At 43.4% G+C, this 24,021-nt stretch overlaps 1 protein-coding gene across 6 annotated transcripts in view; it reads right to left on the bottom strand.

Moving 5' to 3' along the window:
- Positions 1 to 24,021, bottom strand: part of DGKZ (diacylglycerol kinase zeta) — a 303,200-nt gene that overhangs the window by 47,256 nt on the left and 231,923 nt on the right. For all 6 annotated transcript variants that reach the window (XM_089684552.1, XM_089684554.1, XM_089684553.1 and 3 more), the window contains 8 exons: positions 23,650 to 23,728; positions 20,660 to 20,715; positions 20,518 to 20,580; positions 19,294 to 19,367; positions 15,953 to 16,064; positions 8,726 to 8,925; positions 3,919 to 4,019; positions 1,127 to 1,206 (listed from right to left, as the gene is read on the bottom strand). In XM_089684552.1, coding sequence (XP_089540678.1) covers positions 1,127 to 1,206; positions 3,919 to 4,019; positions 8,726 to 8,925; positions 15,953 to 16,064; positions 19,294 to 19,367; positions 20,518 to 20,580; positions 20,660 to 20,715; positions 23,650 to 23,728 — 765 coding nt within the window. The remainder of the gene's footprint in view (positions 1 to 1,126; positions 1,207 to 3,918; positions 4,020 to 8,725; positions 8,926 to 15,952; positions 16,065 to 19,293; positions 19,368 to 20,517; positions 20,581 to 20,659; positions 20,716 to 23,649; positions 23,729 to 24,021) is intronic.

The following is a 24,021-nucleotide window of genomic DNA, read 5'->3' as shown; positions in this document are numbered from 1 at the left end:
TCCCCTCATGTTTTGCATTGTATTGTTGTTGTTCTGTCACATATTCTGTCCCCCTTTGTGATGTACAGCGCTGAGCGAACTATTGGCGCTTTATAAATACTGTATAATAATAATAATCTAAAGGAAGGTGATACAAAAGGTGATAGCTGCGGGGGATGGTCTGGTGGAGGTGATTCAAGTACAGTTCTTAGGTGGAGGTGGGGTAGGCTTCCCTGAAGAATTGAGTTTTCAAAGATCGCCTAAAGGCAGACAGGGTGGGGGCTGACCGGACATGCTATGGTAGGGAGTTCCAGAGGATAGGTAGTTGCCTATCTGATAGGTAGCCCAATAGCCAACTCAAGAGCACACACAGCAGGCTGACATTGCTATTGCCAATCGTGAGGCAGCGGCTTAGTGTTGTTAGCTGAAAAGCAGGAAGTGTTGTTACTCGTAGGATCCTTTGGTAGGAAACAATCTGCTTAAAAAAACTGTGCGGTCGATTTACTAAAAACAAATAGACTGTGCACTTTGCAAATGCAGCTGCTCCAGAGCTCAGTAATGAGGGGAAGTTTCACTTTACCAAAAATATTCAATCATATGCAAGGAAAATAAAAAAAAAAAAACAGCATTTTGCTTGCACATGATTGGATGACGGAAGACAGCACAGTGTCCCCTTATTTTATAGGCTTTAGAGCAACTGCACTTGCAAAGTGGACCGTCTATTTGCCTTTAATAAATCAATCCCTGTATGTGGTAGGACATGACATATTAAAAAATAGTTTTAGAGTTTACAAATGCTTTAATGGAAAGGTGGTACCTTACTGGTTTGTGTGCTCAGTAGTATAGATCCACTATAGCAGTTTCTGGAAGAGCAGTAATTTTGCAGTGGAAGACATAAATGAAGATTGGTAAAACACTACATTCTTGTGTCTGTGTGTGTCCATTAGTGTCATGTACAGGTCTGGTCTAGGTCAGAAGGCCCAACATTTTTACAATTGAGAATGTTTATGTCTGTGGGCAACAAGCACAGCAGGGTACACACGTAGAAAAAATTCAAATTGCATGGATTCAGTAACTGAGCACGGATAGGGCATGTGCATTCCGTAAACACAGGGCTGACAAATATGTGTGCGCAGAGTGTCCTTACCTCCTGCAGCTGCTGTATGTGGATCCGACACGTCTCAAGATCGCTGTCTCCAGGAACCACAATAACTCCCAGTGGGAGAGCTGCAATCACCAGAATAGAATTAAAACAGGGAAAAATGGGGAGAGAATTAAAGAGGATAAAAGGGGAGGGAGAGCAGGAACAAATAGAGGAGGGCGAGAAAAGGGGGGACTGAGAAGAACAGGGGGTGGACAGAAGTAACAGAAATGAAGGGTACCAGGCAATGCTTTAGGAAGGGAAAAATATTTTGCGTTCAAATTCCTATTCGCTCTTACTGAATAGGAATTCTGGGTAAGTGACAATGTAAATGGCAGCATTATAAATAAATGGCCTGTAAAGCATAAAGCAGACTTTCCACTTTGGTAAAGGTCTGCTTTTTAAGTGCCCCTCACAAAAATGCAGCATACAGTTGAAGAAGAAAAAAAATCTGTAGGGGGTTAAAATTATAGAAAATATACTGATCTTTCCTAAGGTTTCCATACGTAGGGGGTGACATCTTTTTCTTGCCAATGCTATCCTTAGAAACGGTGAGTGCTCTGAATCTCACAAGAAATGCTGGAAGTATCTTGAGATCTGCATTTTCCAGATCTCACCCAAAGAAGGATGATGTATGTATATATATATATATATATATATATATATATATATATATATATATATATATACACACACACACATATACACACATATACACACACACATACATATATATTTATATACATATAATATATATATATATATACACATACATATATAATATATATATATTTATATATGCTATATAAATCCTGTATAATAATAATAATGATGTAGCCCTCACCTAGGTGCTGTGTGTGGAAATCTGGGGATACGTGAACATACCATTTAAGTACCCCTATACAGGTTGTTTTTTAATTTGTATGCTGCCTCTCTAAAAAGGGATTGGGAGGGGGGTTTTTATATTGCAGACCTTGCATGTAAGCTTAAAGCGGAGTTCCAGTGAAACTGTAAAAAAAAAAACAAAAAACAAAAAAAAACAGCCAGTGACCTGTCCCTTGATCCCGCAATGTACTCCTTGCAGCCCATTTCACCGGCCGTCCTGTGTTCCCGGCGCCGGCATGTTCAGTGTGGGCACCCAGCAGCGACAGCTTGCGGCTTCACAGCTAGGTGCCCACTGAGCATGCGCAAGTAGCGCTGTGCTTTCTGATTGGTCTTGTGGGTCTTCTGGGGCCTGTCACATGTCCCAGAAGACTACGGGGAGGGAGGGTAGAAGGACAACTTCCGATTACCTAGGCGATTACAGCGGAAGTGGGAGCAGGTACCTGTCAATCTCGGGTACCCGCTCACCCCCCCTGCTCCCCAAAGGTGCCAATCCTTAAAGGGGGGCGGTGGACCTGCCCTTAAAGGGGAACTTCCCCTTTTGGGTGGAGCTCCACTTGAAATCATTGGGGTTGATTTACTAAAACTGGAGAGTGCAAAATCTGGTGCAGCTCTGCATAGAAACCAATCAGCTTCCAGTTTTGTTTGGCAAAACTTAATTGATGAAGTTAGAAGCTGATTGGCTACCATGTACAGTTGCACCAGATTTTGAGTGAACCAGTTTTAATAAATCAGTGTTCTGCCCACCAGGAAGGCTCCCTGCAGGCAGCTATTTTCTTTCCTTACACCCATGGTGGAAGGAAAGAAAAGAAAATCATCTATTGGCTTCCTAAGAGTCAAAGTAACATTCTTTTTCAGGATGCATGAAAGCTAAATAATGAAGTTATGATCATGATGATGACGACTGAGTTTCCATCTTTAAATACAATTCAAAAGTAACAGCAACAGCAGTAGAATCCAATACAAATATAGAAAATGCTTTGTTTAGAATAGAGTTCCCCTTCAAGCCATTTATAACAGATTATACATTTATATGAATTTGTTGGCTATTTTGTGATCCTGTACTGATTTAAAAAGGCTTTGGTTGATTTTGAACCAATTCCTCTGTCCACACAAACAAGGAGGATAGATGTGTCCTTCCCGCTGAGGAATCCTCTGCTGTCAGAATACACTGATCAGCGGCTGCCGCTAATCAAGAAAAGTTTTTTCTTTCTAACAATTGACTTCTGTTGAACGGATACAGCTATACATGGATCCGAATTCGGCTGGTCCCTGCTGACCTGGATAAATTTTGATCCATTTATGGCCAGCTGAACAATGTTAAGTGGTTCTAAAGGATCAAGGTTTTTCATATTCATGCATCATATGCATGAAGGTAAAAAACCTTCTGTGGGTGGCCCCCCAATCCTTACCTGAGCCCCCCAGCAATCCAGCACTGTTCACAATAGCCTCGGATGTATGGGGACTCTCCCTCCTCATTGGCTGAGACATCAGTGGGAGCCCATCAGCTCCTGCTGCTGTCAATCACAGCCAAGCCGCAGCTCTATGTGTCTTATGGACGCCTAGAGCAGCGGCTCAGGAGCGAGCATGTAGCAGGGACCCCAGAGCAAGCAACTTTTCCTGGGGGCACTGCTCGAGGGGAAGGAGCCAGGAGCATCGAGGGGACCCGCAAAAAGAAAAGGATTGGGGATACTCTGTGCAACACTACTGCACAGAGCAGGTAAGTATAGATAAGTTTGTTATTTTATAAAAAAATATGATTTATATATTTATATAAAAAAAAACAAAAAAAAAACAAGCTTTAATATCACTTTAAAGAAAATATATACTATGAAAATAAGACCTATGAACAGTAAAGGGCAGGTAGAGTTACAGTGAAGCTAATAAAAGATACATCAAATTACCATGATACTCACAGGCTTCCTTCAGCTTCTCCTTGTCATAGTGCAAAGCCTCATAGTCATGCATGGAGATGCGGTTAACTCGAAGGCGCAATCTGTCAGGGACCGGCTGCTGACTGAGGGACAGACACCGACATATTTGTTAGCATATGTGCTGAATCAAAATCTGTTACTACTAGGTTTATATTTGGTTCTCTAGACCCATAGTAATGATTTTAAAGCCAGGTCTTTGCATGAGTAACACTATATTGCCAAATATTTGTGAACACCTTAGCTTGCTAGTCATCCCATTCCCAACCATAGGCATTAATATGGAGCTGGCCTCTGCGGCTGTTTCAGGTTCTATTCATCTGGCTAGGCTTTGAACAATGTGTCTGTGAGAATTTGTGCCCAGTCAGTGATGATGGATGAGAAGACTTGGTCCACAATTGGTGCTCCAATACATTTTAAAAGTGTTTAGTAGGTTTGAGGTCAGGGCTGGCTTTGTGCACAGAGACACAGTCATGCTGCAACAGAAAAGGGACTTCTCCAAACTGTTAATAACTATGAGACAGCACACACCCACCATAATACAAAACCCAATTAAGTTGTTTCACAATCCTTCCCCTGAAGTACAAACATAAAACATATAAAAAAACAGACTTAAAATAAATAAATCAATAATAATTCAACCCAAAGTCCAATAAAAGTCCAAAAAGGAAAATATACAGATTAAGTCCACAATCTTGATAGATAGATACACACTGATTCGGATCCTAATGATAATCGATGATGAATCCCATTCCACTTCTGGGAACGTCAATGCGTCACTACGTCACGTGCCCCGGACGTGTTTCCGTCCCTGTTGACAAAGTCCAGATGTGACGAAACGCGTCCGGGGCACGTGACGTAGTGACGCATTGACGTTACCGGAAGTGCCTCGGTGGCCATTTTGGATTCTGGAACACATGGTTGTCCATATCCCTGGGACTTCCAGTTACCATCTGGTTCCCCTCTAGAGCTGAATGTCCATCTTTTTGGAGCTACTGTTGAATATCGCTGCTGTATATACAGCTTTATGACCTGGAAGCTGATTTTATCGGTTTTTAATGTAAGTTGCTGTAATAAAATTTGTATGTTATTTGATTCAAACGCTGATCCCTGGTCTGTTTGTGAGGTCTATGGGAAGTGTCTGGAGAAGATGATGTCATTTGGCGGAAACTCCATTCTTACTATGGATTCTATGCTGGTTTCATTTATTTTAGGGTAATTATGCACTTTTATTGTATTGTTTGCAGTGGTTTAAATTATGTATATTTGAATCCCTCATGATTGCTGTGGCACCTTAGTGTTTGCATGTTGCACGTGTGGCACTTTTTATGAGACCTAAGATAATACACTATGTCTAGGTTTATATTTTTTTTAGGTATATGAAGAGTATCTGGGATTCATCATCGATTATCATTAGGATCCGAATCAGTGTCTATCTATCTATCTATCTATCTATCTAGATTGTGGACTTAATCTGTATATTTTCCTTTTTGGACTTTTATTGGACTTTGGGTTGAGTTATTATTGATTTATTTATTTTAAGTCTGTTTTATATGTTTCTCCAAACTGTTGCCGCAAGGTTCAAAGCACACGATTGTATAAAATGTCCTTGAGTCTTTGAGCTGGAGTTCCTAGATCTGATCACCTACTGCAGCCAACACCTTAACCCTGTTGGGTTCTTTATTTTATTCTATGGGGAAGGAGCAGGATGAGCTGAACACACAAAGGTAGGTGGAAAGACCCAAAACTCCAAGGTGGACAAGAACAAGAGTTGAGAATATGGCATGGAGATCTCACTGTTGGAGTATCCAAGATATAAGAAGTCGTGGACTGCCTCAGATCACCAATCTCCACCTATAGCCAAAATATCACTTTTGAGTGGACTGACCATTCAAACTAATTTACGTGACTTTTACATTTTATTTTATTGATGTACCATATTTCTATTACTGTATTAAAGATTTGTACTTTATTCCTCTAGCGCAGCCTCTCTCAACCTTTTTTCGCTGAGGATCCATTAAAATTATTTTCGGGTCCCAGGAAATCCCAGCTAATAATTACTTTAACTGCAGCTTCAGGTACATTAGCATGTTGGTTACAGGGTGGAACGCTCCTTTCATTTGTGGTCAGTGTGAATAATTCCCCCTCACAGGCTGATAAAAAGATAATTAGTGTTTATGGTATCTAGAACACAGAAATTGCTTATTGCGCAAGGAACCCCTAGAGACCTCTGGAGGAACCCTAGCGGTGAAAGGCTACTCCATATTTGTTTTCTCCTACAATCTCGCAGCCTCCCTGCATAACATGCTGAAATGAAATTACAACCATATGCTTTCAGACGGTCAGTCCTGACTGATGGTGTTACTCTTCCTCTAAAAGGAAGCTCCATCATTTTCAAATAAAAAATATAGTGTGCATCTCCTGGAGCAAGACATCTTTACTATGGCCTTGTGCGAGTAGCTGGAGAAGCAAGGCACTATGGGAAAAAAATGACAAGAGTCTCTGAGTGATAAAAGAAATAGCCATCACGTTACTCAATGACCCATGCCTACTTAAAGCGTAATTCCACTTTTGTGGGGAAAAAAATTAGCAAATAAAAAAAATATATAATATAGCATACACAATTGCAACACAAGTCATATTTTAATTGAATGTTATTAAAAATTACTTTTCCTTTTCTGTTTCAATATATTTATTGAATTTTTCAGGGCAAACATGACAAGCTCACAATTTGCCCACACAGGGGTGGAGCTAAACAGTTACATGTAGAAACAAGTACAAGTAGGCAATGTATAATGGTAAATCAGCAGAGTTTTAACCATTAGCAAGGAAGACAGAATAAACTCTCCAGCGCTTCAAATGCCAAAGGAAAGCCAGGGGAACCAGGACCAAAGTCGCCTATGGATAGCCTATCGGAGATGCTGCTCTCCTCAGATAGGGAAATCAACAACTGAAAAAAGAGCAAACAGGAGGCGCAAACCCCTAGTGCATTATCCAAGGTTTATTAAAGGTAAATAGGTTGAAAACATACTCACAAACATGGCATAAATGTAAAGTTTAGTAGAACGGTAGAGATGGCCATGACAGTGGTGGGGTGTCCGACTGTCAGTATGGTCGGCTTCCTAACGCGTTTCGGGGACCAGCTCTGAGGAAAGTGACTCGTCCCCGAAGGAGAGAGAAACAGGGGAAAGAGAAAAAGCCAAGAAAGGAAGAAAGTATCACAGACCCAGGACCAGCGCGGGCAACAACTAGACCCAGGACCAGCACGGGAAACAACTAGACCCAGGACCAGCGTGGGCAACAACTAGACCCAGGACCAGCACGGGAAACAACTAGACCCAGGACCAGCGTGGGCAACAACTAGACCCAGGACCAGCGTGGGCAACAACTAGACCCAGGACCAGCGTAGGCAACAACTAGACCCAGGACCAGCGTGGGCAACAACTAGACCCAGGACCAGCGTGGGCAACAACTAGACCCAGGACCAGCGTGGGCAACAACTAGACCCAGGACCAGCGTGGGCAACAACTAGACCCAGGACCAGCGTGGGCAACAACTAGACCCAGGACCAGCACGGGCAACAAATAGACCCAGGACCAGCGTGTGCAACAACTAGACACAGGACCAGCGTGGGCAACAACTAGACACAGGACCAGCGTGGGCAACAACTAGACCCAGGACCAGCGCGGGCAACAACTAGACCCAGGACCAGCGCGGGCAACAACTAAACCCAGGACCAGCACGGGAAACAACTAGACCCAGGACCAGCACGGGAAACAAATAGACCTAGGACCAGCACGGGAAACAACTAGACCCAGGACCAGCACAGACAACAACTAGACCCAGGACCAGCGTGGGCAACAACTAGACCCAGGACCAGTGTGGGCAACAACTAGACCCAGGACTAGCGCGGGCAACAACTAGACCCAGGACCAGCGCAGGCAACAAATATAAATGACCATAACTGGTTGAAAGTAAGGAATAGCTTTTCCAGGGTTCCCAAACATTAGGAAACTTTGGGTATGAGTCCTTAAGAATACTAGACATCTGCTCATTGACCATCATGGCAGTCATCTGGGTTTTCACACCCCGGAAGACACCCAAAGGAGTCTTACAGGCTTGAGCTATAGTATGTTTGGCAGAGATGAAAAGATAAAAAGCCAATTTCTGTTGGGGTGAAAGGGTCCGGAATAAGGCTTACCTTTCCTTTTCAATCTGTAAAATACAATACGGCAACCTGGAGGCATTCTTTGCACAACTGGAGTACAGAATGCCCCCCAGAAATTTAATTTTCTGCTTGTATGATTGGTGTACTGATTTTCCCACAAGTCTACACTAAGATAAGTCAGATTATGGGCATCCCCTGCAATAAAAATTTAATTTTTGGTGAGATACTCTCAAATGGAAATCACGTCTATATGGATGCAGACCCCACCACTTTCCTTAGAGCCCTGCAAGTTCTCAAATAGAAATCACATCTAAAGGGATGCAGACCCCACCACTTTCTTTAGAGCCCTGCAAGTGTAGCAGCTGATTGATAATTATGAAATCACTCCCATACAGATTCACTCTGCACATGGACACAGACAAACAGCTAGTCCTTTACAAATGAAAAGGTAGGAATCTGCAAAAGAGTTTGTTGAAATCCTTTCGATGCGCATAGATCATACAGAGGGGAATGTTTTTTTTCTCAACAAAAGTGGAGCTACTCTTTAAAACAGAAATGACAATTTTCTGTAGAGTTGCCGTTTGTTGTTTTGTAAAGCATATTCTCAAATGCAATGCTACTTACTCATTGAGCAGAGGAACCGATGTCCTCCTCTTCGTCTTCTGGATAAGGTTGGCCTGATTCCGAAGACTAATCTTCACTACAGAGGGTCCCAGTTTGCACGGTTCACCGTCCACCTGCATGGGAATAGACTTATACGTCCGCAGAAGAACCTCACGACATTGGTGCAAGCGCTCACCGTGACCCCCAACCTGCAGAGCTGCCTGTGGACACAAGTGACAGATTCAGGCTTAAATACAGGTGTATGTGTGACAATAAACCTGCAGATCTTTCTCCAGTAATGACAAGTTGGGAAATGTTTGCAGTTTCTTATTTTAACTGTGTGCTCCAGAGATCCTATACAACTGTTCTCCCTGTCATACAGAGGTGGTGCATGTATGGTAGAAGCCAGGGGAGGACTGACCATTTGGAAACTCGGGCACTGCCCGAGGGCCCGGGGTCAGTAGGGGGCCCCATGAGATGCCCCTGGTACCCTTTTCATAGGTTTTTTTGAGTTTGGGAAAGGACACAGGGGCCTCATGATCCCCTATTGCCTGGGGGCCCCATGAGTTGTCAGTCCGCCCCTGGTAGAAGCAAAGGGAAAGACTGTTTGGTAACCTCAGAGATTTCCCACCATGTTCTTGTGGACTCAGGTGGGATCTTTGGCCTAAATGATACAAAGAACATAACTGTATCTCGTGGCTAAGTGGTTAGCACTTCCGCCTAGCAGCACTAGGTTTGCTGGTTCGAATCCCAACCATGGCATTATCTGCCTGGAATTTGCATGTTTTCCCTGTGCCTGCATGGGTTTCCTCTGGGTACTCCAGTTGCCTCCCACACTCCAAAGACATGCTGGAAGGTTAATTGGCTCCTGTGTAAATTGGCCCTAGTATGTGTATGTATGAATGTGAGTTAGAGACCTTAGATTGTACACCCCTTGAGGGTTAGGGACTGATGTGAATGTACAATATATATGTAAAGAGCTGCCTAATTTGACGGTGCTATATAAGTACCTGTAATAAATATTTAAATCTCCCACTCTGTCCTCATTGGACAGAAGGAAACCCACCTGTATCATCACTTTGTACTGATGACCATATCCCCTACTACACCCTGGACTAACAGTGACATTGTGCTGCCAAACCCCAATGCTCCCACCAAAACAGAAACCACCATAACCCACTGGGATTCAGAGAGCACCACAATATTCCTTACACTGATGTGTACATACAGTATTTCCATGGAATACATAGAGAAACACACAGTGGTGGACATAAGGGTTCTCATGCAAGAGCACTTTTTGAGGACAAACAGAATGCCCACACATAATCCAAAATAACAATCAGCCCTGCTTCCTGCTCCAGACTAAATAATCACTCCGGAATATAGACCCCATTCCCACTTAGCATGAGTGCAGCCAGATGATTTACAGGCTTTCTTGCACATTTGTAGGTCCGACTCAGCAGTGTAGCAGAATCATAGATTTTTGGTGCCATACACTTTAAATGGGGGTGCTTAAAAAATGAAGCGTAAACACACTTTTTTAAAGCATTTTTCAGGCACTCTCAAAGACCGTGGGGCCAAAAAACACATGATTCTGCCCCAAAGAAACTCATGTACTTTTCCAGCTTTACACAACAGGCGACAAAAACACAAAAGCCGGCCATACATGGACTGAAATACGGCCGGTTCAGCAGGGACCAGCCAAGATTAGATCCATATATGACCGGGCTCATTATACAGTACCAAAGTTGATCCATCAGTCGAATTGGGTACAACCAGCCTATCAGATTTTTTTTACATACTATTACTACCAGCGCTTATAGCTGGTAACAGTAATCATTGCTCCCAGTACCCCTACCTGACAGTGTTGTTGGGGGGATCGAGCAATTTTCTTTCCTTCCACCTGTGGTGGAAAAAAAGAAAATCGAGTCATCTGTGGGCTGCTTTAGTTGTGAACGGACCCTCTAAGATAAATGGGATTCTTTTTCTTGGGCGCTGTCACACTTCAGGAATTGCATGGAAAAAAAAACCTCTGGTGTGAATGGGGACTTACAGCCAAGCACCTGCAACCCCCTAGACCTACAAGAAAGTAACAAGACAGAGGGCACCACCATCTAAGTGTAGCATGTATTTATAATAACGTTCTACGCTTAGATGGTGGCGCCCCCTGTCTTGTTACTTTCCTGCAGTTTCCATACACAGAGGATTATCAAATACCCTGTATCAGAGGAGCAGAAGTCATTCTTAGAAGTGACTTTTAAAATAAGCTGTGCTACATATTGGACTTTAGTGAACCCATATGTTTTTATAATTTCATGTCTTACTCCGTTATGTGCCATATTATTTTAAATTCTACCTCATAAACCTGTCTGTCTTTCTCAACCCTTTTAACATGGAGGAACAATTGTTATAACGGTCAGGTCTAAAGGAACCCCTGGTAATAACAAAAATTACTATATCCACAGCTCAGGGTACAATAGTGAGTGGTGGCCAGTAGGAAGAATGCCCCTTAAATGGTGGCCAGGGGAAAGAATGCTTCTTACATTGGCGGTCAGTAGGAAGAATGCTCCTTACATTGCATCTGTGACTTTTACCTCACTGTTTAATAAAGATGATTTACAAGAAAAAAGACCAATGCCGATGTTTACGTTCCAGTTGGATATACAGGGCATACGGGAGCTCTTACTGCAGTACCTCCTACTGCACACAGATATTGGATCTGGCCGGGTTGAGCACAGTGAGTTCTTTTTGTGTTCCCTTATATGGTGATCAGTGGGAAGAATGTTTCTTACATTGGTGATCAGTGGGAAGAATGTTTCTTACATTGGTGATCAGTGGGAAGAATGTTTCTTACATTGGTGATCAGTGGGAAGAATGTTTCTTACATTGGTGGTCAGTGGGAAGAATGTTTCTTACATTGGTGATCAGTGGGAAGAATGTTTCTTACATTGGTGGTCAGTGGGAAGAATGTTTCTTACATTGGTGACCAGTGGGAAGAATGTTTCTTACATTGGTGACCAGTGGGAAGAATGTTTCTTACATTGGGGACCAGGGGGAAGAATTCTCCTTACATTGGTGACCAGGGGGAAGAATTCTCCTTACATTGGTGACCAGGGGGAAGAATTCTCCTTACATTGGTGATCAGTGGGAAGAATGTTTCTTACATTGGTGATCAGTGGGAAGAATGTTTCTTACATTGGTGATCAGTGGGAAGAATGTTTCTTACATTGGGGACCAGGGGGAAGAATTCTCCTTACATTGGTGATCAGTGGGAAGAATGTTTCTTACATTGGTGACCAGGGTAAAGAATGTTTGTTACATTGGTGATCAGTGGGAAGAATGTTTCTTACATTGGGGACCAGGGGGAAGAATTCTCCTTACATTGGTGATCAGTGGGAAGAATGTTTCTTACATTGGTGATCAGTGGGAAGAATGTTTCTTACATTGGTGACCAGGGGGAAGAATTCTCCTTACATTGGTGACCAGGGGGAAGAATTCTCCTTACATTGGTGATCAGTGGGAAGAATGTTTCTTACATTGGTGATGAGTGGGAAGAATGTTTCTTACATTGGTGATCAGTGGGAAGAATGTTTCTTACATTGGGGACCAGGGGGAAGAATTCTCCTTACATTGGTGACCAGGGGGAAGAATTCTCCTTACATTGGTGACCAGGGGGAAGAATTCTCCTTACATTGGTGATCAGTGGGAAGAATGTTTCTTACATTGGTGATCAGTGGGAAGAATGTTTCTTACATTGGTGATCAGTGGGAAGAATGATTCTTACATTGGGGACCAGGGGGAAGAATTCTCCTTACATTGGTGATCAGTGGGAAGAATGTTTCTTACATTGGTGACCAGGGTAAAGAATGTTTGTTACATTGGTGATCAGTGGGAAGAATGTTTCTTACATTGGGGACCAGGGGGAAGAATTCTCCTTACATTGGTGATCAGTGGGAAGAATGTTTCTTACATTGGTGATCAGTGGGAAGAATGTTTCTTACATTGGGGACCAGGGGGAAGAATTCTCCTTACATTGGTGACCAGGGGGAAGAATTCTCCTTACATTGGTGACCAGGGGGAAGAATTCTCCTTACATTGGTGATCAGTGGGAAGAATGTTTCTTACATTGGTGATGAGTGGGAAGAATGTTTCTTACATTGGTGATCAGTGGGAAGAATGTTTCTTACATTGGGGACCAGGGGGAAGAATTCTCCTTACATTGGTGACCAGGGGGAAGAATTCTCCTTACATTGGTGACCAGGGGGAAGAATTCTCCTTACATTGGTGATCAGTGGGAAGAATGTTTCTTACATTGGTGATGAGTGGGAAGAATGTTTCTTACATTGGTGACCAGGGGGAAGAATGCTCCTTACATTGGTGATCAATGGGAAGAATGCGCCTTACTTTGGTAGCCAGTGGGAAGAATTCTCATTACTTTAGTGGTCCATGGGAAGAATGCTCCTTAATTTAGTGGTCAGTGGGAAGAATGCTCCTTACTTTAGTGGTCAGCAGGAAGAATGCTCCTTACTTTAGTGGTCAGCGGGAAGAATGCTCCCTACATTAGTGGTCAGCGAGAAGAATGCTCCCTACATTGATGGCCAGTGGGAAGAATGCTCCCTATATTGGTGGCCAGTGGGAAGAAATGCTCCCTACATTGGTTGCCAGTGGGAAGAATAAGCCCCTTACAGATAACTAAAAAGATCAATGATGTCAGTGGTAACTTACCTGATAGGTAGAAATTGCTCACTGCCCAAGGAACCCCTAGCAATATCTGGAGGAACCCAGGGGTTCCACAGAGCTCTGGTTGAGAAAGGCTTCTCGAAGAAAAATGACCTGCTAGAATTCCCTTCCCACCCACTTACAAACAGCTACAAGCAGTGTAAACCTTTCTAGATTTACAAGCAGCTACACCCCATTCTTCAAAATGGATGGGCACAGCTTTTTATCCCCAAAACAAAAAGATCTTTACACCAATTACAACAGCATGTCCACTTGCGGAATGGAAAAAATATAACAGAAGAAAAAATGTTTTTGTCTGTTTGTGCATATTGAGGACTTTTTTTTGTAGCTGTTCAACCAAAGGGCCAATCTTTTGTTAGTAAAAAAAACTCCAAAACTTTAAAAAGAGCGGAGTATTACAAGTCTCCTGCTTTGCCATCTAATAGCAGCACTGCCATCTAGTGAAAGAAGCTACTTGCTGACTTCACGGAATGAACATCTTGTAAAGCTGCAGGAGTCTAGGCTACATTAAGTACTAATTCATAAATATTAAGCGTTTGAATACACAGAAATAAAATAGGTAAGCTATTGTTTGTGTGTGTGTGTGTGTGTGTATATATATATATATATATATATATATATATATATATATATACCGTATTTGCCGGCGTATAAGACTACTTTTTGACCCTTGAAAATCTTCTCAAAAGTCGGGGGTCGTCTTATACGCCGGTACACATGTTTAGGGGGGCTGCGGCATTAAGTACAGGGGTTTGCAGGGGCTGATGTCTCTTACCTGGATCCAGTCCCACGACGATCCGGTCCAGGAAGCGCGGCGTCTCCTTCAGTTCGGCCACTGGATGTTCGTGCGGCTGCTCGGCTCCGCCTCCTCACCGGTGATTGGCCGCCAGAACTGTAGCTCAGGAAAGGCACACAGGCGGCCAATCACCGGCGAGGGGGCGGAGCCGAGCGGCCCCGCGAAAATTGAGTGCCGGAGCAGCAGGTAAGTGTTCTGTGTAGAGGTGCTGCTGCAACCACATATGCTGGCTGCAGCAGCACCATACGAGAACAGGGTCAGCAAGTCTCAGTGGGAGGAATAGTGCCCCATCATTGGTGTCACTGATACCAATGATGGGGCACTATTCTTCCCACTGACACCAACGATGGGGCACTATTCCTCCCCCCCACTGACACCAATGATGGGGCACTATTCCCCCCCCCCACTGACACCAACGATGGGGCACTATTCCACCCCCCACTGACACCAATGATGGGGCACTATTCCACCCCTCACTGACACCAATGATGGGACACCATTCCTCCCACTGACATCAATGATGGGGCACTATTCCTCCCACTGATACCAATGATGGGGCACTATTCCTCCCACTGATACCAATGATGGGGCACTATTCCTGCCACTGATACCAATGATGGGGCACTATTCCTCCCACTGACACCAATGATGGGGCACTATTCCTCCCACTGACACCAATGATGGGGCACTATTCCTCCCACTGATACTAATGATAGGGCACTATTCCTGCCACTAATGCCAATGATGGGGCACTATTCCTGCCACTAATACCAATGATGGGGCACTATTCCTCCCACTGACATCAATGATGGGGCACTATTCCTCCCACTGGTGTGCATTGGAAGAGGGGTAGTCTTATACGGCGAGTATAGCCCAAACACTACATTTTAGCAGGAAAAGTAGGGGGGTCGTCTTATACGCCCAGTCGTCTTATACGCCGGCAAATACGGTATATATATATATATATATATATAGGAACATATGGCACAACCACGGATAGCTAATAAACATGTTAAAGGCAAACTACACTTTTTAATGGTCTTTAACCCCCCGGTCACACCGATCAGTGAAGTCGCACGATTTCAAAGTTGGATGTCATCTTCCTAGAAGTCAAACCTGAAGTAGTGTATGCACTACTTTAGAAATCGGTGCGGCTCTGACCAAGTCAGAATTGCACCAATATGACTGCTTGATTATGGACAATAGGGTGTGACTTGCCATGTGATTTGCAAGTCGCATGGCATGGCAAGTCGCACCCAGTGTGACCGGGGTGTAACTGTACGTCTTAAAGCTGAACTCCAGGCTGATGTTCAGCCTGATTAAGGTCAGCACACACATTTGGCTCCTGATAATGTGACCCTTGTGATAGCCAAGCAAAGCAGTCACATTACTAGGCAGATGTTCCAATCCCTTCGGGTGTAATAGCCCAGTTAAAAGAATGTTGGGGCGTGCAGGCAGGGGTTAAGCAATTATTATAATTAATATTCTTAGATTTGCATTACAGATACATCAGACTGTGCCGTAAACTGCAGCAAGCTATATATTTTTGGAGGCTACCTGTTAGCTTAAAAAAACCTGAAAATTATTGTAAGTATTCCATATATGCATGAAAAAGAAACCTTTTCTTGAAATATGTATTGTTTTAGTCCTAACTATAACAAATAAGACAATGTGTACAAAACCACTATGGATATTCCTTAAGCTGACAGTACCAGTGATGCCATAGTGAAGCCGATCACTTCAATACATCCATCATCGTGTCTCTGAGGTTCGAAGTCATGGTGCTCCCCAGGATTCCCCCATGGCATGGTGCCTGCACAATACCTGGTGCAACAATAAAAAAAAAAACATTTAAAATATATAATTGATAATAATAATACTCATGTATACTAAGAGCCTGAAATGAAAGTGTAGATGCTCAGACTGTCAAAGACTCTCGTTTTATCACCTGAGCCAGAAAAATTATAGCAGGAAGCCCATTGGCTGGTTTATCAGAAACATGATTCATAAACAGTTTACTATATGTCTGGAAACACAGCTCATTATCACATGCTTGAATACCCTGGGCAGCTGGGGAAAAATACAGCGAATGTAAACATTGATTTCAAATAATCCTGCGGATTACAATGCAAAAATGGTTATAGATTTAGCAAGGGAAAACAAAGCCTTCAGCTCTCCATAGAAATCACATTGAAGAGGGCTGTGTCCAAACTGGTTACATTCCTCAGTGTGAAGATAAGTCCATATCTTTGAGTTCAGTGACTCTGGTTAGGCAGCACTCTTAGCAAGAAAGGGCCTCAAAGGGAACTTTGATTTGATAGAGGAAGGTAAATGGAAAATAAAAGTGCCACACCAAAACATATATAATAAAAAGTGTGTGTACATACATATACACACTGCTCAAAACAATTAAAGGAACACATCAGATCTCAATGGGGCAAAATCTCCTGCTGGATATCTATACTGATATGGACTGGGTAATGTGTTAAGAATGTAAGGATGCCCCATTGTTTTATGCAAATGAAAATGATCAACCTACAGAGGGCTGAAGACACCCGGAAAATCAAAGTGAAAAACCTGGCAGTGTCGGATGGACCGAAACATGATATTCCAGGTGTCCCATTTGATTTAGATCAGCCGAGCGTGGGGGTCCTTCAATGGTATCATTTCCTTCATCCTCCAGGAACTGCCTGCATACTCTCATCCAATGAGGCCCACATCATGCACCAGGAGGAACCCAGGACCCACTGCACCAGCCTAGGGTCTGACAATGGGTCCAAATATTCTATCCCGATACCTAATGGCAGTCAGGGTGCCATTGACTAGCCTGTAGAGGTCTGTGTGTCTCTCCATGGATATGTCTCCTCAGACCATCCCTGACCCACCACCAAAATGGTCATGCTGAACGATGTTAGAGGCAGCATAATGTTCTCCATGGCTTCTCCAGACCCTTTCATGTCTGTCACATGTGCCCAGGGTGAACCTGCTCTCATCTGTGAAAAGCACAAGATGCCAGTGGCGGACCTGCCAATTCTGGTGTTCAATTGCAAATGCCAATCAAGCTCTATGGTGCCGGGCAGTGAGCATAGGGCCCACTAGAAGACGTCGGGCCCTCAGGCCACCCTCATGAAGTCTGTTTCTGATTGTCTGGTCAAAGACATTTACACCAGTGGGCTGCTGGAGGTCATTTTGTAGGGCTCTGGCAGGGCTCATCCTGTTCCTCCTTGCACAAAGGAGCAGATACCGGTCCAGCTGATGGGTTAAGGACCTTCTACAGCCCTGTCCAGCTCTCCTAGAGTAACTGCCTGTCTCCTGGAATCTCCTTCATGCTCTTGAGACTGTGCTGGGAGACACAGCAAACCTTCTGGCAATGGCATGTATTGATGGCCCATCATGGAGAAGTTGGACTGCCTATGCAACCTCTGTAGGGTCCAGGTATTGCCTCATGCTACCAGTAGTGACACTGATCCTAGCCAAATGCAAAACTAGTGAAAAACAGTCAGAACAGATGAGTAGGGAAAAAAATGTCAGTGGCCTCATTCCTGTTTTGGGGATCATCTCATTGTTGCCCATCTAGTACATCTGTTGTTAATTTCATTAACACAAAAGCAGCTGAAAATGAGTAACAACCTCCTCTGCTAAGTGATCAGATCAATATCCCAGGAGTTTAATTGACTTGATGTTATACTCTGATTAAAAAGTGTTCCACTAATTTTTTGGAGCAGTACACACACAAACACACACACACTTGCCAAAAGTATTGGTCGGCCTGCTTTTACACGCACATGAACTTTAATGGCATCCCAGTCTTAGTCCGTAAGGCTTAATATTGAGTTGGCCCCGCCCTTTGCAGCTATAACAGCTTCAACTCTTCTGGGAAGGCCGTCCACAAGGTTTAGGAGGGTGTCTATGGGAATGTTTGACCATTCTTCCAGAAGGGCATTTGTGAGGTCAGGCACTGATGTCGAACGAGAAGGCCTGGCTCGCAGTCTCCGCTTTAATTCAATCCAAAGGTGTTCTATCGGGTTGAGGTCAGGACTCTGCAGGCAATTCAAGTTCCTCCACCCCAAACCTGCTCATCCATGTCTTTATGGACCTTGCTTTGTGCTCTGTGTGCAGTCATGTTGGGACAGGAAGGGGCCATCCCCAAACTGTTCCTAGAAAGTTGGAAGAATGAAATTGTCCAAAATGTCTTGGTATGCTGAAGCCTTTAGAGTTCTCTTCACTGGAACTAAGGGGCCAAGCCTAACCCTGAAAAATAACCCCACACCATAATCTCCCTTCCATCAAACTGTACACTTGGCACAATGCAGTCATGAAAGTACCGTTCTCCTGGCAACCACCAAACCCAGACACATCTATTGGATTGCCAGACAGAGAAGTGTGATTGGTCACTCCAGAGAACATGTCTCCACTGCTCTAGAGTCCAGTGGCGGTGTGCTTTACACCACTGTATCCGACGGTTTACATTGCACTTGGTGATGTAAGGCTTGGATGCAGCTGATCGGCCATGGAAACCCATTCCATGAAGCTCTCTACACACTGTTGTGCTAATCTGAAGGCAACATGAAGTTTGAAGATCTTTAGCTATTGACTCTGCAGACAGTTGGTGACTTCTGCGCACTTTGAGTCAGCATGCAATGATCCCGCTCTGTCACTTTGGCCTACCACTTTGTGGTAACCTATCACGGTACCACGCTTGAATTCACTGAGCTCCTGAGAGCGACCCATTCTTTCACAAATGTTTATAGAAGCAGTCTGCATGCCTAGGTGCTTGATTTTATATACCTGTGGCTATGGAGGTGATTGGGACACCTGAATACTTTTGGCAATATAGTGTGTGTATATAAATAAATTATATATATATACACACACACAGACACACACACGCACGCATATTCGGTACATACATACTGTATACACACATTTTTTTAAGTAATATTGTTAGCTAATAGGACTAATGATGGTGATTTTGATAGTCTGAAGAAAGAGGTATGAACCAGTTTAAGAGAGGAACCAGTTTAGTGTCTCTTAAAGAGCTTTCCATACTTACCGAGGGATGTTTAGAAACACTAAGCATTGTAACTTGAGCTCCTGAATTTTAGCAGTCAGGTCCTGGCCGTCACACTATATATATTTAAAAAAATAATAATAATACAGTTTTAAACTTGTCAAACAGAATACTTCGATATGCAGCAATTCACTAATCAAGTATTGGATTTCTATCAAGTGTGCAGCCCTGTTGAATAATTATCTATGGGGTAGATTTACTAAAACTGGTGCATACAAAATCTGGTACAGCTGTGCATAGTAGCCAATCAGCTTCTGAGTTCAGCTTGTTCAATTGCGTTTTGTCAATAAAACCTGGAAGCTGATTGGTTTCTTTGCAGAGTTGCACCAGATTTTGAACTCTACAGTTTTAGACAATAAACACCTATATGTCCAGGAACGCATTCCCATCAAGAGATAGAATTCTGTGGCAGCGTTTTGTAAGGATAAAAAAGGAACACCTAGATTGTAAGCTCCGAGGATCAGGGCCCTCCTATCCCTCTTGTATTGAACTGTATTGTTGCTGTATTGTCTCCAGTTATATTGTAAAGTGCTGAGCAAACTGTTGGCGCTATATAAATCCTGTATAATAATAATAATATAAAGGGTTATTCACACTTGCTTTGGTGTCTGAAGAGTGATCCACATTTGGATTGCTCTTCAAAGCACATTTGACAGGCAGTGAGGAGGCATTGTGTTGTCTCCTCACCACTTGCTTTAGCCCCTTGAGCCCTGCACTAGCATGCCACAACCATGTCCATTGCATACAGTTGCGGGCAGCTTGCAGAGCAGTTCCATTCACTTCAATGGGTTGTGCTTGGTAGGCGCATGAGCCTGGGGAAAGTGACAGAGGGTATAATTCCTGCCGTGGCTGTGAAGCAAAGTGCGTGTGCCCCCATGTGGTGGAAGTAAAACTACTATAGGGTGGATGTAAAGTGGTTAAAGATTCTTGGCACTTTTGCATAAGATGGGAAAACAGAGTCACTGTCCTTAGTGGTATAATACACAGCAATCAGGGGCGGACTGACAACTCATGGGGGCCCTGGGCAATAGGGGATCATGGGGCCCCTGTGTCCTTGCCCAAACTCAAAAAAGCCTATGAAAAAGGTACCAGGGGCATCTCATGGGGCCCCCTACTGACCTCGGGCCCTCGGGCAGTGCCCGAGTTTCCAAACGGTCAGTCCGCCCCTGACAGCAATAGAGAATGAATGTGAATGTATCTACTTACCACCACTCTGATGTGTTTGGCCAAATCTCTGGAGCTGCCAGTTAGGAAGTCGGAGAACGCAGTCTGCATGGAGAGAGGGGATGAGTAGGAAGAACGAAGGGAAGACATGAGAGTGATGATCAGCACACCTAGATCTACTCACCCCAGCATAGAACATCTTATTGCGAAAACGACTGTTGAACTTTTCTGGGTTTGCCTCTAAGATAAATAAGAAAAGACTAATCACATAAAAGATCTGGTCAAAAAACTAACGACACCTAAACGTGTATGTAAACCCTAATGGTGAACTTCTGTTTTGCTCCTTTTTTGTCTGATGAATGTACAATTGAAAGGGTTTTGTTCTAAAAAAGCAAAGGTTTTTTGTTGATCCTGCCAGAAATCTAGTGCACTGGTAACAACTTGTTCTCTCTGCTGTTATCAGTCAGCATTGTTCCCAGTTCTACATAACACCTCTCCCCTGTGTTATAGAGAAGAAGAGAAGAGAAGGTGTTCAGTGATCCTGTCCTAAAGTGACTCTCCGCACCTCTTCAGATACAGTACAGCAAGTAGGCGCTGGCACTCTGAGACAGGAAGTGTGATACGGCCAGGATTACCAGATGACAATTAAAGTGTATGTAAACTACAACAAGAATCTTCTCTCATTTGCTCCCTTATGGTCCATGAAATATACCTTTAGAAGCATTTTATCATTTCTGCTCAACAACTGCAGAAATATACACAGTGCATTGAAAAAGTATTCATACCCCTTGAAATTTTACACATTGTGTCACGTTACAATCAAAAATGTAAATATATTTTACTTGGATTCTATGTGATAGACCAACACAAAGTGGCACATAATTGTGAAGTGGAAGGAAAATTATATCATTTACAACATTTTTTGCAAACAAATATCTGAACAGTGTAGTGTGCATTTGTTTTCACCCCCCGTCTTTTACTCTGATACCCCTAACTAAAATCTAGTGGAACCAATTGCCTTCAGAAGTCACCTAATTAGTAAATAGAGTCCATCTGTGTGTAATTTAATCTCAGTATATATACAGCTGTTCTGTAAAGCCCTCAGAGGTTTGTTAAAGTACATTAGTGAACAAACAGTATCATGAAGGCCAAGGAACACACCAGACAGGTCAGGGATAAAGTTGTGGAGAAGTTTAAAGCAGGGTTTGGTTATAAAAAAAATATCCCAAACTTTGAACATCTCATGGAGCACTGTTCAATCCATCATCCGAAAATGGAAATATGACTGCATACCTACCAAGACATGGCCGTCCACCTAAACTGACAGGCCGGGCAAAGAGAGCCTTAATCAGAGGAGCAGCCAAGAGGCCCATGGTAACTCTGGAGGAGCTGCAGAGATCCACAGCTCAGGTGGGAGAATCTGTCCACAGGACAACTATTAGTCGTGCACGCCACAAATCTGGCATTAACAGAAGCATGGCAAGTAGAAAGCTATTAATGAAAGAAAATAGTAAGAAGTCCGGGTTGGAGTTTGCGAGAAGCCATGTGGGGGACACAGCAAACATGTGGTGCTTCGGTCAGTTGAGACCAAAATTGAATGTTTTTCACCCTGAACACACCATCCCCACTGTGAAACATGGTGGTGGCAGCATCATGTTGTGGAGATGCTTTTCTTCAGCAGGGGCAGGGAAGTTGGTCAGAGTTGATGGGAAGATAGATGGATCCAAATACAGGGCAATCTTAGAAGAAAACCTGTTAGAGTATGCAGAAGACTTGAGACTGGGGTGGAGGTTCACCTTCCAGCAGGACAATGACCCTAAACATCCAGCCAGAGCTACAATGGAATGGTTTAGATCAAAGCATATTCATGTGTTAGAATGGCCCAGTCACAGTCCAGACCTGAATTGAGAATCTGCGGCAAAACTTCAAAATTGTTGTTCAGAGACGCTCTCCATCCAATCTGACAGAGCTTGAGCTTTTTTTCAAAGAAGAATGGGCAGAAATGTCCCTCTCTAGATATGCAAAGCTGGTAGAGACATCCCCAGAAAGACTTGCAGCTGTAATTGCAGCGAAAGGTGGTCCTACAAAGTATTGACTCCGGGGAGCTGAATACAAATGCCGCCACACTTTTCACACATTTATTTGTAAAAACTTCTGAAAACCATTTATAATTTTCCTTCCACTTCACAATTATGTGCCACTTTGTTTTGGTCTATCACATAAAATCCCAATAAAATACATTTACGTTTTTGGTTGTGACATGACAAAATGTGGAAAATTTCAAGGCGTATGAATACTTTTTCAAAGCACTGTATTTCAATGTCTTAAACTGACCAGTCTGCAGTCTTGAGTGCTGCCACATGGGGATGTGTCCCCCAAGTAAAGCTAGCCATACAGGGATCAGTTTCACATGATTTCCATTTGATATGGATGCGGGAATCCTCCCCACTGTGTAATTGCATTCTGACAAAGGGAGGACTCCCATGCCATCAGAATACACAAATCAGTGCTGCAGGCTATAGCTGGCAGTGCTAATCGAGTGAGAATATACCAACAGGGCAGCTGAACAGAAGTCAATTGGTAGATTGTCTTCTGTTCAGCCCCAATGGCCACACATCGATTGAAGATTGGCTAGTCCCCGCTGAACCGGCTCAACTACGATCTATGTCTTCCCAACTTAAGTTTTGACTTACAAGACCTCAGGTGACAGATCTGGGTGGCAGGGAAGCACAGAAAAGCTAAGTACTGGCTGATGATAGAGTTCATAATAAAATGAACCTTTTGCAAAGTTCAGGTTTGTGTCAAGTGACAGACCACTCGGTTGTTTGAGTACTGCACAATATGAACCACACATGAGGTTTACTGAACCCTAGAGGGAGCGATACTGCCGTGTAGACAGACAACTCAAGTTATTGCTGGATTCCAACAACAGGATAATCCATATTAATGCAAAGTGACTTGTGCACAGTTGTAAGAATGTAAACATATAATCACAGATGCTATGGTCCTTACATAGGAATATATCTGCAATATAGTTTTTTCTCCTTTAATCAACCCTACACATCCTCTATTTTAGCAGCAATCTGAGTAGTAAATACAAGTCCCATAACACTTGTTACAACCAAGTCTACCACTCATCACTGCATTCCCCAAACATAGACAGAAATACCATACCTCGGGACTCGTGGAATTCCAGTGTGACTCGAGCATCAAATCCCAGGCTGAAATAATTATTGAACACATCCAGAGGCAGCTGTAGGAAGACAAGAAGATTAAAAACGGTACATATGAAACAACTGGTCCACCTGTTCTCAGTTTTCTGAAGGTCACTAGTCTGTGATATCAAGGAATGCTGTATATCACATGGCCTCTCATACCTGGAATGGGACGCCCCCAAAGTAAGCACCAGAATTTGACTTGGTATCAGCCTTTTGTAATCTACTGTATAGTCTGTACAGCAGAGATCAGAGGTGGGGAGAAAGAAGCAGCATAAGGACCGAGTCATGTGCACTGTATTGCATGGAGCATGCTGATAGCAGGACAGAG

Source organism: Staurois parvus, unplaced genomic scaffold (genome assembly GCF_062004578.1).
Source record: "Staurois parvus isolate SC_StPar_1 unplaced genomic scaffold, SC_StPar_1.0 ptg000350l, whole genome shotgun sequence".
NCBI classification, from domain to species: domain Eukaryota; kingdom Metazoa; phylum Chordata; class Amphibia; order Anura; family Ranidae; genus Staurois; species Staurois parvus.
Note: the sequence above shows the minus strand (reverse complement) of the source record. Positions and strands in the feature narration are given on the sequence as shown.